At 38.5% G+C, this 19,850-nt stretch overlaps 1 protein-coding gene across 1 annotated transcript in view; it reads left to right on the top strand.

Moving 5' to 3' along the window:
• The first annotated feature begins 2,973 nt into the window (after positions 1-2,973).
• The window catches only part of OLFM3 (olfactomedin 3), a 69,027-nt gene continuing 52,150 nt past the window's right edge, over positions 2,974-19,850 (top strand). Inside the window, exon 1 of the mRNA XM_054073656.1 lies at positions 2,974-3,265. Within this exon, the coding sequence (XP_053929631.1) occupies positions 3,197-3,265 (69 nt within the window). The 5' untranslated portion in view covers positions 2,974-3,196. The remainder of the gene's footprint in view (positions 3,266-19,850) is intronic.

Raw genomic sequence — 19,850 nt, 5'->3', positions numbered from 1 at the left:
AACTTTCAATCTATCAAACTCAAACTGCAGAACTTGGAACTTATTTATATATAATTCAGTACCCACATCCAATTTATCAATCTCAGTTTCTAGTGTGCCCAAGTGAACAAGTATCAGTCTTATTCCAACTGCTAGCCATAGTCCTGCAACAGAGTGTGAAACAGACGTTGCTATAACTTTAGCCACACACTGAGAATATCCTTCACTATCTGGACAAGCTGTCTTCAGCATGCCTCCACTTCGCTAACACTGTCACTGATGCCTGTAGGAAAGCTTTTGATATCTCTTTTATTCTCTCTCGTGACTATTTTACCCTGACTGCAGCCATCTCCATACAAAGAATTCAAGAAGAAATGTCATAAGTGTAGATTTTCATAGGTTTTAAGGATGATTAAAAGCTTTGTTAAGAGAGAGATCTTCACAATCAGGTAATCTCATGCCGCTTCGGGGCATACAGCAGAAATAAAAACATCTCATGTGGACTTGAATTTTGCTTAATTTTTCAGATACCTGAAATAATTTGGTTTATTAAAAAGTACTAATTGCTAGCGATTCTTACCACTTTTCAGATAACCTTTTCCGACCAAAAAAAAAAAAGATTTGTCAGGTTGCTAGAGGGCAGACAAGTAAGTCTATTAGATATTTTCATTTTCTTCTTAATGGGTTGTTAAAATCAAGTGGAACAGAATTGGGTCACGTCATGTCATCCCTTTGAAACACATTTTGTTACTTCTTCATTTATCAAACAGTATTAGTTTGCAACATATAAAAGTATCAGATGAGTTCAGGAGATCTAAGACTCACTTCTTCAGAGGTACCATTTGTTTTATTTTTAACTTATACTCTTCAATATTTTACTGATTTCAAAGACAAGTGCTCCATGCAGCATTAAGAAGTGGACAAACATAGACGCACCCTTGAAGCTCTTGAAAATGTTTGCATTCTATGATTGATATAATTGTTCATACATTTCACCAGTTTCATCTACCATAGACTGGAAAAAGGAAGAGGAGAAAAGTGTGGGGAAAATAAAGGGAAGGAAAATAACTATTCACTGAAGTACTGCAGAAAAAATCTAAGTACCTTCATATCTACCTTTGTAGCTTTAGAACATATAAAATTGCTCCTTTTGAAAGTACTACTCACTTTGTCCTTTGACGAAACTTAGATTTTCAATGCTTTGGTACCGCTACTTTACTTATTATTGAATCCAACCATATTAGTCCATGCAGCTGTCCATTTTTATATTTTTATAGTTACTTCATAGAAAATAGACCTTTTACATCCTTTCTACAGGGAAAAAAAGCTTATCTAGTCTCCTTTCTATGACTTTTTGTACCTTCTTTGTACAAGGAAATTCAATAGAGACTGTATCAGAGAGGATTCTTGCTCCTTGTAGACCCTGGAATGACAATGGAAGTTCATTCATAAACTCTTAAAATTTCCTTTTCTTGTCATGAGTGTGAGAATTCATTGATAAGTTTTGCTGCAGCTGGTTTGTATGTTTAATTATCTCATCACATAAACCTGTCTTGTAAGATGTAGCTGGTTTAGGTCAAGAGATAACCTGTCTTAGGGCTGCGAGAATTTATTGATATGTTTAGTTGTCTTGTAAGATACAGCTGGTTTAGGTCAGGAGAGAACCTAAAGGAAGTCTCCAGACAGGGTTGGATAACCAAAAAAAAAAAAAAAATAAAATAAATTCTTTGAGGATTTACACGGTCCTTTCTCTAAAACTGGTATATATACCCATTGCTTTTTAAGATGTGATGCCTTTTGTAGAAGGACATCCAACTCAGTGCTGAATTGTAAAATAAAAATATTATTGCCTTTGCTTCAAAGACTTTGTCCTTTTCAATATTTTACCAATGAATGTGTTTCTCACATGAGGTACCACACTTTGCAGATCTACCTCCCACAGACTACATCTTTGTAACAGATGCCACTGGCCCAAACAGGGCTTCTCTCATTGATCTTACTATAAAACATAAATTTTGATGCACTCACAACAAAAAAATCTGGTTATTTTAAGCCTAGAAGACTAAAATATAATAAGCCACTGTCGTGAAAATTGGCATTTTTTATCTGGGAATATTACGCCAAGGATATGAAATCTTTTCATGTGGGCAGAGCAGTTTCCACTCCATTGTCTCTGAGCGGTGGTCTTAGCTCTTGAAGACAGAAGACACCAGTCTCGTACAGAGCAAGCTAGGAAGCCCTTCACCTGGCTGGACAGCAGAGCATCGCCTCCCTCCTCCTCGGGGCTCAGCCGAGCCCTGACTGCACTTCCTCGCTGGGGAGTGAAAGGGCAGGATCCTCCAGGCGAAGCCCTTCTCCCCGCACCCGCAGAACAACCTGCCCTTGCCTTTCCCCCTTTCTCTGGCGCTCCTTCCAGGAGCCACCCCAAGGGCGAACGGTGCCTGGCTGCGGGGAGCCCTGAGCAGCGGAAAGCATTGGGGAGCGCCGCGGGGCTGCAGGGAGCAGGGGCTGCAGGGGAGCAGGAACTGCAGGGGCTGCAGGGGCTGCAGAGGAGCAGGGGAGCAGGGGCTGCAGGGGAGCAGGGGCTGCAGGGGAGCAGGAACTGCAGGGGCTGCAGGGGCGCAGGGGCTGCAGCGGAGCAGGGGAGCAGGGGCTGCAGGGGAGCAGGGGCTGCAGGGGCTGCAGAGGAGCAGGGGAGCAGGGGCTGCAGGGGAGCAGGGGCTGCAGGGGCAGCAGGGAATCAGGGGCTGCAGGGGCGCAGGGAGCAGGGGCTGCAGGAGCTGCAGGGAGCAGAGACTGCAGGGAGCAGGGGCTGCAGGAGTGCAGGGCCTGCAGGGGCTCAGGAGCCGCTCTGCGAGGGTCTCCGAGCCCCCCGCCGCCCCGACACTGCGGTGATGTCACATCCGCTCCCCGCGCCTGTCCGACCGCTCTCGCCGCCGCCGTCTCCCGAGCCCCAAACTTTGTCGGTGGGCTGGCCGGGGGCGGAGGGGAGGGGCGAGGGTGGGACAGGGCAGCTGAGCCGCTTCGGCGGCGCGGGCATCGCCGTCCCCGAGCCGAGACTGCCCGCGGAATGAGCGTCCCCCGGGCGGCTGCCGCTGCCGCCTCCACTCAGGCTCCGGCGGGCGGGCGCAGAGCGCGGCTGCCGGCGCGGGCGCTGCGGCGGGAGCGAAGTGAATGACCGAGAGGAGCGGCGCGGAGAGGCAGCCCCGGGATCAGGATGCGGGCGCCAGCCAACATCCTCAACCTCCTGCTGCTGTCCTTGCTAGCCGGCCTCGATCCCTCCAAGGTAGGAGCCGGCCGGGCGGCCACTTCGCCCGGACCCGCGGGTGTCCTTGGCTGCCCGGGCGGCCGGGTCGGCGCCGCTCTCCGTGGTCCTGAAAGCACCAGCGCGGTGAGCCCGGAGCCGCTGTCCGTGGTCCTGACAGCGCTAACAAGCGGGACTGCGAGAGCGCGGAGACCGCACATCCTGCACCCGCGGTCTCCCGCCCCGCGCACGAGTTCCATGGGCGGCACAGGGAAAGGGGACGGAGCGGCGCAGGCTCCCCGGTTGAAGCAAACAGCTGCTTCCCGGCCCGAGGCTGGCCGTATTTATAGACCTCGGAGACCTCACCGGTGCTGGGGAAGCGGGCTGGGTGCAGGGCACAGGGATAGACAGGCTCCGACTGGAAATAAATTTGTTTAGAGTGGAATCAGAGGCATCACGTGAAGGCACTGGGTTTAGGACTACAGCCACGCTCCAGGCTGCGGTGGAGTTTTATTATCTGCAGATCTGTTCAGGTCGCTGGAAGATCACATCTGATATTGAAATAATGATAAAAGTAAACAGCATGTTTTTGCCACGCAGCCTGGCTTGTCGTGGTGGTTTTAGATTAAATTATTTAAAAAATCAGAATTGCACTATACCTCTTTGGAGAATGAAGTGTGAAACCCCCCAGGCCTGCAGGCGTCTGTAGCGCTGCACCTTGGGGATGGAGAACTTCTCTCATTTGTCTTTTTTTGTGACATGTAATCCTGTAACTGTGAGCATTATAACAAAGTAATGAGAGAAAACACTCGTATTGCATTGCAGTACATTATCAGCAGGAGTTCATACTGTGTTGCCACAATTGATATTGTATGTTGGTAAATGTCATTGTAATGCACTCTTTAGGTACCAGACAAGGTATGAGGTAATATTCAGCTCCTCTGGTAGGTTTTCTCCTTTACCATAAAGGAATTAATCACATAAATTAATCATATACAAATATGTACTGAATTTCCCACAGTATGAAAGGCAAGATCCTCTTTAAAAATAAATAGATAGAACTTAAGAAGCAATTCAGTGGAAATCTGATTTGTGGTTGCAGTATTCTGACTGCTTTTTAATCAGTAAGATACACTGACAACTTAAAAAAAGCAGGAGGTGATAGAGGATTAATAACACTAGCTAAATAATTAATTATATCAGTGCTATTAAGTAGGAGCTATTTGAAAGTATCAGAGAGTGCTATGTCTGTAAAGAGACTCATCAGGCAATGCACCGGAGTTCCACATCTGTGTGAATAGCAGTACATGGTCACATTACAATTGGAGGCTTCTACACACTCATTTTATTTTGGTTTTCTGTCTTCTGTTACTTTTAGCAAGATAAATTAAAGCAAAGAGACTTCAAGAGGCTGCCTGAAAGCAGGAAAAGAAATATTTGTATCCCTGTCTAGCCACAGAGGGGTAAAACCACTAATGAAGCAAATGAGTTTCAGCTGGCAGAATTCTTATTTTAGTTCAGGTGTCAGAGATATGCTCCAAAATAATAGTGGGAAGAAATGCTCCATCTTAATGTGTCTGTCACCATCCAGCACTAAAAAGCAGATGAGCCACTGAAATGAAATGGCATAAATTAACTTTTGAAACTTTGCTTCTAGCACTTTTTGCTGTGGCATACTGTGCAGAGGGCATAAAAATGGCCTTTATTCATCACTCTGTGTGACATTTTCAGGGATATTAAAATGTTCATTGCAGGCTCTTTTAACTTTGTGAAGGGGTCACAAGACAGAAAGCTCAAAGGTCATCAAGATTATGAAAAATAAGAGCCCTTCATCAGATTCTGGGTTTTCAGAAATGAAAACACACAATCAAATGGTTATTAGAACCCTTGGTTAAGATACCACACCATATTAAGCATAAAAAAAAGATGCCACATGGCAGATAATTGTTTAGCTTTTTGACTATGAAAAACAGATTTGGTATTTCTGTGAAAAAAAATAAGCATAAAATGGGGGGGGATTAGCAAATAAGTACAAGTTCTGATTGAAGTCTCACTTTACAGATGGATGCATTGCTGTTATTTGTCTAGCTTTATGCTAAATTGAGATAGAGTAATAATTTTCTGCCCTGCAGGCTGGAAAGCAAATATATCTTTTGAAACAAATCATAGGAAACAAGGGGATGTTAAAATCTTCCTTTTCCAAAAGAATTGTGCAATATGCTCGTGACTAGACAGACAACTTTTTACGTGCCCTTGACACTCACAAACTATTCAGCTTATGGAAATAAACCACATCAGACCTTTCAAAGTATACACAATACATTCCTATTCATGACCTATATAAATGTTCAAGTAATAACTTATTTTACCGATCAACTACTTCAAAATATTGCCTGGCAAAAAAAACTTGGGTATCTTATCGTGCCATTGCTGACTCAAGAGTGCTGTCCACAGGCACTCTTGACAGGGCTTTTATGCTAAACTTACTAGGTTATTTATGGACTGTGAAGTGTTTAAGTATCGCCATCTTATGGTAAAATGTGTAACAAAATATATATATTGTGTATTCTTAGATGTCTCTAACATTAAGATTTTATTTCAACCATGGTAATTTATTCCTCATGCTTTTGTATTTTTTTTTCCTGCTAAACTTGATATAGAAGATTGATCAGCTATGGAAATTCTTCTTTAATAAATGGAAGATAGCTCACTACTGATTAATTTTAAACACTCTTAGTGTTATTTACAGGATATCAGTTTTAAGAGAGTTATTAAATTTATATCTGTTAATTTGGTTTTAATTTTTCTCTGTGTTTACATAGAAAAATACAAGAAAATATAATTACTGATGATAATATATTTCAGTTTCAGTACAGTTTTATTTCTAGCAGGGAAGCCAGTTATAGGGAAAAGACTTGCAATATATAATCTTCCCTTTCTCCTCCACTTAAGTGCAATATCTTGAAAGAAGGAACTATTAAATATTAGGAAATTACTAAGAGTTACTGCTAGATGGCATCTCTGTGCTGCTTTTCTACAAGCCTGGAGTTTTCTATAATGACCTTCATAGTATGTAAGTGGACTTCCTTTATAAAGGTTACTTTTGCTGGCAATCACTTCATAGTCACAGCAGTATAACCGAGAAGGCATTTTAGAGTTGATGTAATGCTGCTCCACGTAGAAATCACACTCACCAGGTTTCAAAGTCTAGATGGCATTTTTTTAAGATTAATTTTGAAAATTTAAATAGATCTGAAAACTATGTCATTTTTCAATGCTGTTAATGAACTTTATGCCTTTAACTTTAATCATGGTTCTATGTCCTACATCTGCTGGGTTTCAATTATTTGAATTATGCAAAAAAAAATATTTCAGAAGACTGGCAAGTACAATCCCAAATACAAGCTAGGTATAGTATTACTAAGGACAGTCACAGAAAGCAACAGTTACCTGTATTCACTTCTTGGGGCAACGGGATGTTTGGGAATATGAACATTAAAACTAAAGCATACTTGAAAAAGTTATATCTTTTTGAATGCTTAATTAAATTTGTGTTTTGATCTTTGGAATAGCTGTGTTTCTAGATTTCAAAAATCCAGTTTACACACACAATCTGCCTACACAATTAGTCACAAAAATCTTTCTCTTCCCCAGATTTCAAGAACTTGTCGGTAGAATGAGTGTGCTGGTTTAATGCTGCTTTGCAATACAGGGTAATTCATCCTTACTGTGAGACTGTATAACAAGAATACTATTTACAAACAAGGGTTACCACAATACACTAGTTTTGTTGGAAATATGACTCATTGTACTAGAATACAGTACAAAATTAAATTGAAATCTCATTAGCTACTTGGAAATTAATTTACCCTGCTTCCTACAGTATTAGTAGTTAGTCACTATTAAAATTTCATATAATTATTTAGCCTGCATGATTTAAGAATGCTCTAAATCATTAATTATTGAATGTGGCCAACTCTCGCTTGGTGTATGCTGTCCTTCTTCTGTGCAACATGATTCAATAGCTGTTGAAGAATATCCTGTTGCTATTGAGTACAGCCCGGGTGCTCTCCTATGTGTCATTCAAGTCCAATTACTCTTACTTTAGTAACTTCAGTCAATGGGTAAAGACCAAAGACTGTTGTTAACACTACTCGTTCTTCCTGAAATGGTCAATAGAATGCCTTCTAAGTTTTAAGTCCCAGAAAAAAACATGCTTCATATATTTCTTATGCATTCACACTCAATGACATGCATCAACCATGTGTTACATGAATCACAGAAAGGTACTCACTAAATCATTTTATATAATATATATGAAGATAATAGGAGAGACTACACAAAAATATGCATGAGTGACATATGTGTGACTACTAATTCTCCTGGTGCTATCAGACATCACATGATGTTTAAGGGCTTTCTAAAACAGTTGATGCTATGTGAAGAGACCTCTCTTTTCCTTTAGCCAAAGCCAGATTCCTCTGTCATTCACTACTAGTGATTACTACTACTTTGAGTACAGTCCTCAAAAAAAATTATACATGTATACGTATCCACAGTCGTATGTGTATACATATATTAATTCTTTTCTCATAGGAAACAGTTTTTCTATATTTGGTCAAGTCATAGGCCAATAGAGGAGGAATAATACACAAAATATGCAAAGAAGAAAAAGCTGAAGCAGAAAAGGTGACTGTCAGGAGTAGGAAATGCAGTATAACAGCTGTTAAAACAACATACAGCTATAGCTCTAAAAATTATGTTTCTAGTTGGTTACAGATTTAACACAGATATAAATATCAAGTTCAAATCCATGAAGTTCACAAGGGGCCTATTAAGAAAGGAACAGGGAACTCTCAGAGGGGCTACACTTTATTTTGGGCACTGTAATCCCCTTTTTAATACTGTAGTATAACAAAAAAATGCTTCAGGGGATCACATAAGCCTTCTTACTGGATCCTCACTGAAAAACAGGTAAAATTAGAAAATCTTGTGTAAATCTTTACAGCACTAGTCTGGGAGGAGTCCTCTCAAAGAATACGTTTTGCAAGAACAGCAAAAAAATCCTGCTGCTTCACTCCACAAGACAGTGGATTTCTTGTCTAAGATGAAATCTAGAGAAAGTGGAGACTTTGTGTGCCCAGCTTTGAATATAGAATTCTTTTCATGAGGGAGCATTCAGGAACAAGTGGAAAACTTCTCTTATTTACAGAAACAAAATGAAAATTTCATAAATTCTTGTATTTAAGCCCAGGTGGCATAAAAACAGAAAGACCAAACATAACTCAGAATTCCAGACCAGATCTAGTATTCATATGTTTGTAACACAAGCATAAGTTTCTATACACATTCATGATTCCATCTAAGAACCTAACCAGCAGAATTATTAGTCCTCCAAGCCAGTGAAAAACTAAAATACAGCAGCGGTACATATTACTCCTAAAAATACTTCGAATGGTCTACAGAAAAGCATGCAGAAGTTAAACATTTTTATGTGTTTCAAGAATTCTGAAAGAAAATCAGAGAGCTTAAATTGTATTTGTTTAATGTAGGGATACGGTGTGCCCTACTTGCTGCTAATAAGTGTCCACTTGGTGCACCTGAAAACAGAACTATTTGCTGTTTACCTGATCTGACACAATGTTTCAAAAAGGAGTTCTTTCATACACATATTAAAAATAAGAAGTAGAAACAAATCCAAAAAACACACAGCTCCTAATCCATTGTCTTTCAGTATATTTACTCACTTTTTATTTTCTAAGAGGAAATTATCTTAATGTATTCATGGGGAGATCTCTCAAGAATTCTCAAAGTACAGAGCATCAATCTGCATGCACTTCACTCTGGCATTAGTGATGGTTTGTGTTGAGTTTACTACAAACTAAAAACAGGTGATAAACATTTTAACCATTTCTTTATTCAGTCAGCTGGGAAATTTTCCTAACACCAGAAACAAATTCATTTTCCAGAGAATACAATTCCTCTTGCTTCAGTACTAGGTTATCTTTACCACCAAGTCAGAAAGTTGATTCTTTTGTTTATCAGATTTGCACTGGAACATACTGAATATCAATTGGAAAGTATGGTGCTTTTTATCCAGGAAGTGAGGAAATCAGTGAAAGAGATGTGTAAATGTGGCTCGTTTGTAGTGATGACTGCACAGAACTCAACAAAAAGTTGCAACTTGAACAATTTTGATATGGCAAATTATTACCTAGCCATCTGAAGGACACCCATCCACCACTCACAGACACTTGATATCGTTCACTGTCTAAAATAAAGGAGTTAGCCTCATTCCAAGATGCAGGAATCAAAGTTCAGTTAAGGAGCAGTTTTCTCTGTTCATGAATTTAAAATTCATATTCCATTGTTAGGGTGATGGTGAAGCCCAACCAAAGGCAATTCTCAGATTATTTTTTAATGTGCACAGCACAGCATGAAGAAATGTATCTGAAAAAAAATGAGGCTAAACTTGGACATAACCTCTTGCGTCACAACATTACTTCCAAGAATTGGTGACACTTCACTGCAAGCGTGGACTGCAGCTTCAGGTTTTTCATTAGTGACTCCAGTCTTAAAGGCAACTGAACTTCTGTCAGCAGCAGAATTTATCATGACACTTGAAATTACTTCAAAAACATTATTATTTTTACTGTCATTCTTTTATTCCTGTCATTAGTGGTTCTTAAAGTCTAGACTTAGTATTGTTTGGAATTGGAGAATTCATATTTCTGTCTGAAAGAGACACTAAGGCACCAGAATGAAAAATAATGGGTCCCCCTCTATGGGTTATCATATCCCCATTTGTAAGACCATCTCATTGGGAATAGTACTAAAATGTTTTTTCAATAAAATAATCCATGTGTCAGCCAAAGAACGTTAGTAAAATTTCTCTGACCAGCTCTACATTGACTAAAACTAAATGATCTCTAGTCTTCATCTTTACTGGCCAGCTCCTAGAAATAGTTTCCTAATAACTACCTTTCCTGACAATATGACTGTTTCATATTAATGAACTAAATACACCACAAAATGTGCATGTTTAGGGAAGGAAACATGGAATGCAAAATGTTGATGGAAAAACATAACAGTGAGGCGGTAATTCTATTCATGAACACAGGAGTATACATAATAATTTGCTTACTTGAAGTATCATGGTAGTATCACACACAGCAGATACATTTTTTATACTACCCTATACTGTCTTCAACTTCATGAGGTTTACTTACCAGAAAAACAAAAGAAAGAACCAGGCATATTTTTCATAAGCCAGTAAATAATCATAAATTAGAACTTGAGTTACTGCTGAAAGTAGGTTGAACAGCAAATACTAGGCCTACAGATATGGGATTTTGTGAATTCTTACGCTGCTGCTTCTGTAAGTATGTCTTTTCACAAGAAAGAAAAACATATTATGTAATTATTCACAAAATACGCACTCCTATTTATTTAAAATCTTTTTCCTCAAAGGAAATTAAATTAATTTTAATATTCTGATCCCTTCTGAGCCTCTCAGATTTTTAAATCACTTAAATAACTAACCTAAAGCAGCCCCAAATAACACAAATGTAATTTTTTCATCCTGCATTCCCCTCAAGAAGTTGTCTGACTGCTGCACTGCCTTCTAACCAAACAAATCCTTGTAACTGTGAATGCAGATTGAATATTTCTATTTACTTATTTCACTGAAAAGCATTTATCAGCCAGCATAACAATGGCTCAAAGCAAGTAGACCTCTACTCTCCTGTGCTTTGGGAAACAGTGTTTACATCTTCTTGAAGCTGTAAGGTAATCTATAAGAGGGGAGCTAGAACAATTGGAAAAGGTGCACTCAGTTTAGAGGACTGCAGCTTCATGAACTCTCTTATTAAGTGTCAATCGCCACACTGTGAGTGATATTACTCTTAAATTATTGGTGTATGTTATTAAAAACCAGAGTTTTATATAGAGATTTTCGTGGACCTACTTTTTTAGAACCAATCTTTTAGAAATATCCTTTGAAATGTGTTTCTCTGCATCCCTTTCAAGAACATAACTAAGCTCTTTAATAATTTTCCATATATGAGTTTGTAGATGTCACACCAGAAGGACGGGATGTCATCCAGAGGGACCTGGACAAGCTGGAGAAGTGGGCTTGTGTGAACCTCAAGAGGTTTAAAAAAGCCAAGTGCAAGGTCCTACACCTGGGTCAGGGCAATCCATGGTTTTGATACAGGATGGGTGATGATGTGATTGAGAGCAGCCCTGAAGAGAAGGACTTGGGGGTTGGTTGATGAGAAGCTTGACGTGAGCCAGCAATGTGTGCTCACAGCTGAGAAGGCCAACTGTATCCTGGGCTGCATCACAAGAAGCATGACCAGCAGGGCGAGGGAGGTGATTCTGCCCCTCTATTCCTCTCTTGTGAGACCTCGTCTGGACTACTGTGTCCAGTTCTGGAATCCTCAGTGTAAGAAGGATATGGAGCTGTTGGAACAGGTCCAGAGGAGGGCTACAAGGATGATCAGAGGACTGGAGCACCTCTGCTGTGAGGACAGGCTGAGAGAGTTAGGGTTGTTCAGTCTGAAGAAGAGAAGGCTGTGGGGAGACCTTAGAGCCATCTTCCAGTACCCGTAGGGGCTACAAGTGAGCTGGCAAGGGACTTTTTACAAGAGCATGTAGTGATAGGATGAGGGGAAATGACTGTAAGTAGGACGGGGGAAGATCCAGACTAGACACTAGGAAGAAATTCTTCACTATGAGAGTGGTGAGACACTGGCACAGGTTGCCCAGGGAAGCTGTGGCTGCCCCATCCCTGGAAGTGTTCACAGCCAGGTTGGATGGGGCAGCCTGGTCTAGTGGAAAGTGTCCTTGCCCATGGCAGGGGGTTGGAACCGGATGATCCTTAAGGTCCCTTCCAACCCAAACCATTCTATGATTCTATGTTATTTGAGTTTCGACTTCAGTTTTAACATTGGATTTACAGAAATATGAATTTCAACACATTTAGAATACATTAATACCTGTTGTGTCAGCAAATACTGTTGATCTGAGATCTCATAAACACAAACCTCTCACACACTTTCTTATTCATAGTAAATGAGGTTGTTCAGTCTACTGTTATTATTTTTTCTTATCCATTTTGTATAATCTCTTACATTATTGTTTTACAAAATCTGCAATCTTATAGTGAGTTTCTATTTTCAATACAGACTTTTCCAAGAAAATATATATAAAACAGTGTCGTTGTAATACTGAGACACTGTACTGAGTAACAAAAAGTACATAGAACAGATGATGTGAAAGAATTAGATTCAGCTGTAGATATATGCACACTCAGTTCTCCAAGCAAGTGTATGACAGGTTTGAATTACAATGAGCTTTCAGATCAATATTATTTGCTGTCACCACAAGTATATCTGAGCATTCGCATAAAGAATAGTGCATGTCAGGCAAAGTAGTAAATGAAAATGTCACAATGCAGATGCTTTTTCTGAAGCATAAAGTGGGGAACTTTAAATATTTAGTTACTAAGTCATATTTGCAGAAATCAACTACAATAATGTCTGGTGTCTTATCACACAAAAAAAGTCAGATGAGCTCAGACATCACAAAAGTCCACAATTGTATTAAATAAGAAAAAGCACAGATAATATTCAAATTCTTGCATCAATAAAATCATTGTAGAAATGAACAACAAAATACTTGTTAATGAAATCAGAACCACCAAGTTCTTAAGTTTTCTTGGAGATCTGTGACCTCCTAAATTATATATAACATGCCCTGCACATATTTTGCTAGAATGACTGTGTATTGAAAGCTTTTTGGAAATACCTTATTCAGAGAAAATGTTTCTTTGTAGCACGTTTAGGCCTGAATGTTACTTCTGTCACATCATCTTAGCCAAGGATTTATTTTAAAATATATGTTCAAAAAAGTGTTCAAAGTTGTGGCTGTTTAATTGAAAGTAAAATTACATTTCCTATGGGATCGGCATCATTCAACAGATTATTTTCTTTTGATTTAGCCTTTCTAAAACTCTCAGTGATTTCCTTTTTAAATCAGTAGGTATTTTTCAGATACACAAAAATCTTAGTTCAATGTGTCATTTACAATGGCATGTTCACTTTATTCAGCCTGGATGTAAGTTCTGTTCTGACAACTGATTTATCTTCTACAGCAGTTACTTAACATACTTTCAGGAATGAATTTACTAAGAAGAGTAAAGGGCTGTGCAGACTTTCCCCACTTCTGGTCTCACTGCATTCCCACAATCTCTTTTATGCCTTTGGTAATTGTGCATGTGTTCAGAACACTGAATAATCCTTTCGGAGGGTGTCCATCTTGGTAATTATTTCAAGACATTAAATTAAAAAACAAATTAAGTACAACTAAAAACAAAAATCATAGTGAAATGTAGTGTAATAAAAGTTGTTTTCCTGAGGACAAGCACAGGGAATGATAATAACCTTTCAGTCAGTCAACACCTAATTAAAATAATACTCAGTGGTTGCTTATCTATACAAATGCATGGTTAAGTAGATGACAAAAAACTTTTCATGAACTTCTTAAAAGTCTGAAGCTGCTTTATTCAAAATCAGGTCATGAAACTTTATCATCAGTGCAGTCAGAGACCTTTGGAGGGCTTCTAGTCCATGCCTCCAGCATTTCAGAGCCTCTCTGAACAGCAGCTCTGACCTTCAGCGGTTTCCACTAATTTGGTGTCATTCTGCTCCACTATCCTGAAGCAGTTAAACAGTATCAACCCCTCAGCAATGCCTCTCACTACCAGCTGCAACTCAGACTTTAAACCACTACCCTTTATCCGTCCAAGCATTTTTCTGCCACTGTAATCCACCCATCCAGTTCAGAACTCCCCAGTTTGACAGCAACAAGGATACTGTAAATTATTACTTCTAAAGGCTCGGTATATGACATCCTCTGCTTATAGCTCAGGTGATCTCGGGTATCTCTTGCTTTCTTTGGTTTTGTTCCTATTTTTCAATCAGGCCCTGTTGGCTATGGCTAAAGTCCACTCAAAGAATTAAAATAGATTCATCCAGTGTATACGAAGGGTAGTTGTGAGCTCATACAATTTCATTTTGGAGTTTGCTTTCACCAGGTCCTAAAGAAATAATTCAGTGCATAATTAACTTTATAAAACTCTATGTGAAAAAGAAACATTTGTATTTGTATACAAGCATGATTTACCTTTAAGTAATTTTCCATGTTTTTCTATCTTCCCAGTGCAATGTTATCATAAATAATGATTTTCAATTAAGAGATTGTGGTAACATGATCTTATTATTTCTTTTCTTATCTTTTATTGGAGTAGGAGATACTGACTTCTCCACGTCACAGTTCTTATCCTAAAGCCATTAAGACTGAATTTCTATTTCTCAATATTTTCAGGAGCAAACTAAGGGCAAGAAGCACAGACTTTAGAGAAATTCTTGGATTAGTCAACTCAGAATGATTGGAAAATTTAATTATTTTGTTAATGAGATACTGAGATATCTTCTGGGCATTATTTTTTTCCTATAGGAAGTGTATAAATGTAGTACTATATACTGTGATCCATCATCTTTACCACTTTGTCCATAACAACTCAGTTAACTGACAGCGGTGACTCTTACTAAGAGTGCCAGTGGTTTTCTATTATTTTTTTTTATAGTTGATAAGTATTTACTTATTGGTATAAATATCTCCTTTTTTTAGGAGATAATATCCTTGTCCACTTGCACAACAGATAAATTCAGCTGAATAAACAATTTTCTTTCTGTAAATATTTTTTATTCTTATATTTCTCAGTTTCTCCTCTTTCTAAAGGAATTTATTCTAGTACTAATACTTTCCCGGTGCTCTAATACATATTCCAGTTACTCTTTAGTCCCCACTGCTTATTCTGCTTACTCCTTGGAGTATTCTGAGAGAAACTCACTAGATTTTTTGAGATATACACATTAGACCACATGGGGAGAATTAGTCACATCTTTGTCCTGTGTGTAGTCCTGGTCCACATGGAGAACATCCGTTTCATGGATAGGCTTGTTTTCTGTCTTGCAGCAATAGGCAGTCCTTTTGAATATATCCTAAAAACAGCTGAAGATACAAAGACTGTCACTGACCTATTTTCTGTCCTATCTGAATACATGCACAGTTACCAAAACATTATAGACACGTGTAAAAAATCTCCCATGAGGATCAGCTTTAGCCACAAGCAAAGAGTATAGTCTCCTAGATTTTTGTCTTTTCAAAGCCTCAAGTTTCCCCTCCAACTCTTTAACTTAAAGGCTAATCCTTCTTCCACCTCTCTTCCACGTATTTAGAGACTCCCAGATGCCTCCTCCTCAGTTTCCAACACAAATTTTGCAAGTGCTCTTGCTTTTCTTTCTCTTTGTGATTAATATGTTGATATGAAAGTGATATGGACATTACTGTTTAACAAGCTCAACAGTATGTGTGTTAGTAACATGCAATTAAACTAGATATGCAAAAATGCATAGGCATTTAGGCACGTAGAATCATATAGTAGGAAAAGACTTTTGAGATCATCGAGTCCAATCGTACTTGTCCACTACCAAACCATATCCCTTAGCACCTCATCTACTCATCTTTTAAATGCTTCCAGGGATGGTGACTCAACTGGAAGTTATATTCCATACTGTGTCACACAAAAATTAAGTTCCCAGTCCTGCAGAAGTCCCTCCTGGACCAGAAAACTATACTGCAACGAGAGACAAAGAGTGCCAAGATTAAAAGAAGTTCCTCTAAGGTAGGAAGGTAAATAAATAGTGAGATTGGCTATTTCTCTACTGAATTTTCACATAAAACTTATGGAGTTACATATGTATTACATACGTACTACATACCATTCTGAGGCATTACAGCTCCACTTACGACATCCACAAATTTGCCAGCTGTAGCTGTCACAAGGCTAAATAGCTGATTGGCATTCTAATCCTTTTTAATAGGAGGTTTATAAAAATTTTGTTTTAATGACCTTCTGCTGTACTAGTACTGCAGATACTGCTAAAATGAATATTTCCATATTAGCAGATGGTATAGCAATACATCTCTACCTTGTTTCTCTTCCACACTTCCTGCTGTGATCAGCAACCTGTGTAGCACAATTCAGGGTATTCAGCTCTTCCCAGTTTCAGAAAAACTACTTTTAAAGCAAATTTCATCATCCAGAAAAAAAATTTAAGCTAGATCTACGGTAGTTTATGCTCCCCATAATTATTTTCTTAGATCTAACTTTTGCTGGAATTTTACAAATTTATTAGTAGTGACTATCTGAGACAGAAAACTGTTGTTTTGGAGAAACAGGAGGCTTATTACAGAGAAATGCTCATGAGAGAATAACACCACTGATTCTGTTTAGAAAAGCTATTAGCTTGTGGATTGTGCTTCTTTGTAAGATTGTGATTGTATTATCAAAAATGCAGTGATAAAAATGATGATCATTTCTCTGGAAAAGGCTAACTGTTTAATAAAGGAAAATAAGATCTCTATCTCATTTTACATTATATACTCTATGTCCCTAATCAATCTTTTTCATAATCTCTTATTTCTAGGGATAAGTTATCTTTATTATTTCTAATGTTTATTTCCTGTTCATTTATGAAATAAGTTTAATTCACTATGTCTATTTTTATTGATATAAAGATATAGCTTCTATATTAAATATTCATTTCTACTAAAATTATTTCTATTGAGGGCACGTGAAGGTTTAAGGACTAAAGGTGGATGAAGTGGCCACTTTATTTTGGTTCTGTAACCTTTCTATAAATTAAACCTGGAGCATTTGTATCAATCCTTTATATCAATGTGAAGTCCACTCTGGGAAACACTTATGTCAGAACTTAGCATACTCCATCATGTCCACTGTGTTTGCTTTGGTATAAAACACTGCTGGACAGTAAGTCATTCTCAAAACAGCAGCAATATTCTGTCCTTTCTTTCAAGCAGCAAAATGCGACTCTTGCCTGAGGACATATATGATTGTTTTTCTCCTCTTTCTTAATTAAAAAGTGGATGCATTTGAAGAAAATTTTGAATGGATATATTGACTGAATCAATGGTCTTAGATTGCCCCATTTATTTAGACCACAGTGGTTATCTTTTTTAAATACTAAGCACTCCCTTCTCTAAGCTGGTCTTTCTCACCTTAAGGATGTAAGAACAAAACATATTGGCTGAAACACACAATGATCATTAAAAAGTATTTCATGAAACAATAACTTGGCTTTTTTGAGTGCCACCAGGGACTAGACTGTGGAATTTTGGAGCAGGCAGAGAAGTACAATTCCTCCTTCCAAAATGCCTGTATTTATACTGCAGTCAGTGGTCGTTTTCCCCCTATTCCTCATCCCGCTGAACTGAGCTCCAGGGAGCAGCACATGAGGAAGAACTCAAATGCTACTCATTTGCTTTTCCAAGTCCTTCAACATCATCTGTTGCAGAGGAATGTACAGGCAGATTTATTCCTCTACTTGTCAGACTGGACAATGAAATTATCCCTGATGGATATGATGCACAAGGAGAGAGAAGGGATATGTTGGCTTAATTTGTGTTTCCTCTGGCCTGGATAAGAATTGAAAAGACACTCTTCTTCTTCTGGAGATTTCAAAGTGCTCTCCAAAGACAAATGGCTTGGCTTCCCTGATGTCTCTGATAAGGTTAGTGTACAAGAAGCAGGTGATACCGAGAGCCTTGAATTTAAAATTCTTTGAGAAAGTGAAAGAAAGGGATTTTAATGCAATACCGGTAGTAGCTGTAATACTCAGTTTTGCCTAGTTCTCTATTTGTCAAGTTTGTCAAGTGAGAAAGCTACGCAAATAGCCAAATTTCACTACTTTTGTTCATGCAGAAGAAAAATTTAACCAGATGCTACTGGCATTGATATTAGAATCACAGAATGCTTTGGAATGGAAGGGACCTTTATGGGTCACCTAGTCCAATGCCTCTGCAGTGAGCAGGGACATCTTCAACTGAATCAGGTTGCCCAGAGCTCCATCCAACCTGACCTTGATTGTTTTCAGGGATGGGGAACTACCTTCCTAGGCCACCTGTTCCAGTGTTTCTCCACTCTTACTGTAAAAATTTTGTTTCCATGTATCCAGTCTAAATCTGTTCTCCCTTATTTTAAAACCATTATTCCTTGTCCTATCACAAGAGACCTTGCTAAAAAGTCTGTCCCCTTCTTTTCTGTATGCCCCTTATAAGTACTGGAAGGCTGCAATAAGGTCTCACTGGAGCCTTCTCTTCTCCAGGCTGACCATCCCGACTCTTTCCGCCTGTCCTCGTAAGAGAGGTGCTCCAGCCCTTGGATCACTTTTGTGGCCCTCCTCTGAACCCTTTCCAAGAGCTCCATGTCTTTCCTGTGCCAAGAAGGTTAAGACAGACAAGTGTCTGTCAGGAACAGAATAAGTTGCTCTTTTTCATAACTCCCATCTAGAAATGCCACAGAAATTAAATAAGGTTAAGGCTGGTTGGGTCATTCAGTCCACTGCTGTTTAAGAGACATGACCAGTTCGTGTTTTTTCATATGGTTCAGCAAATTACTTTCTAAACAGATGGTAATAGTGATAATAGTTATTAAAATAAAAAAAAACAAAAAAGAACCTGAAAAGCTGTAACTTCCTTCTGTTAAATAGAAACAAGTTTGCAATTTTTTTCTCCTCCAGAATTTTCCCAAACCAGGTGCAAATAGATGTTGTCTAACAATTTCTCCTTCTCATTAGTATTCCTGGGCATATGCTATTTGTATTTTATGATTTTCCCGTTTTAATGGCTTCTAATACTTAAGAATAATGGATGTTTCACTTTAATTATTCTGGATCCGTCCACCATCAGAAACGAATCTCTCAGGCAAATTTCTTCATGTTTAAAATATCACTCTTTTCTTATTCATTGTCACAAATTTCAATTACAGTTCTAAAGACTTACTGTATCGCGTTCTCATCAGTTTTGCAAGGATTTACAGTTAAGAAATTAAACTAGTAAATCTGATACTTTTCTTTTCTAATATTTTTACTTCCCCTGCAGAAAAAGTGCTATTATTAGCTAGTTTCATACCAAAGTCCTTAGGCTTCTCCTTTCTTCTCCCTCCAAAATGCTAATTGTTATTCTGTATCTGCACAATCCTTATTTGCAATCTTGGAACTAGCAGAATCCCCTCAACTGCTATACATTTGCTTTTGCCATATTCAGTTGCCTTTAAAGGATAGTTTCTTTTTCCAGGAACCTTTTTGATATTTCTCAGTTTTGAGAGATTCTGAAGAGTTCTGCTAAGTTTGGACAGATCCCTCCAGTTCCTTCCATATCACTTCAAATGCTGAAATTTTCTTATTTATATTATTATTTGTAATAATCAAAACCAAGTCATCTGAGCTATAGGTGCACTTTGAGCCAAATACACTGCTAACATAAGAAAAACATCAAAGATTACAGCAATTCACAGATTTATGGTTGATGCACCATATATGTTTGATTTTACTTAAAAGTCCGTAACAGACCAAGCTAGTAACTTGTTCATTGGGCTGGAAAGACTTTCAGCTATCCTTCCAAGACCATATATCCAAATTCTGGAACAGTTATACCAATTAGTATCAGTTTAACTAAAATGCTTCATGACAGGCATTGG

Source organism: Cuculus canorus, chromosome 8 (genome assembly GCF_017976375.1).
Source record: "Cuculus canorus isolate bCucCan1 chromosome 8, bCucCan1.pri, whole genome shotgun sequence".
Lineage (NCBI taxonomy): Eukaryota > Metazoa > Chordata > Aves > Cuculiformes > Cuculidae > Cuculus > Cuculus canorus.
This window is presented reverse-complemented; position numbering and strand designations above follow the sequence as displayed.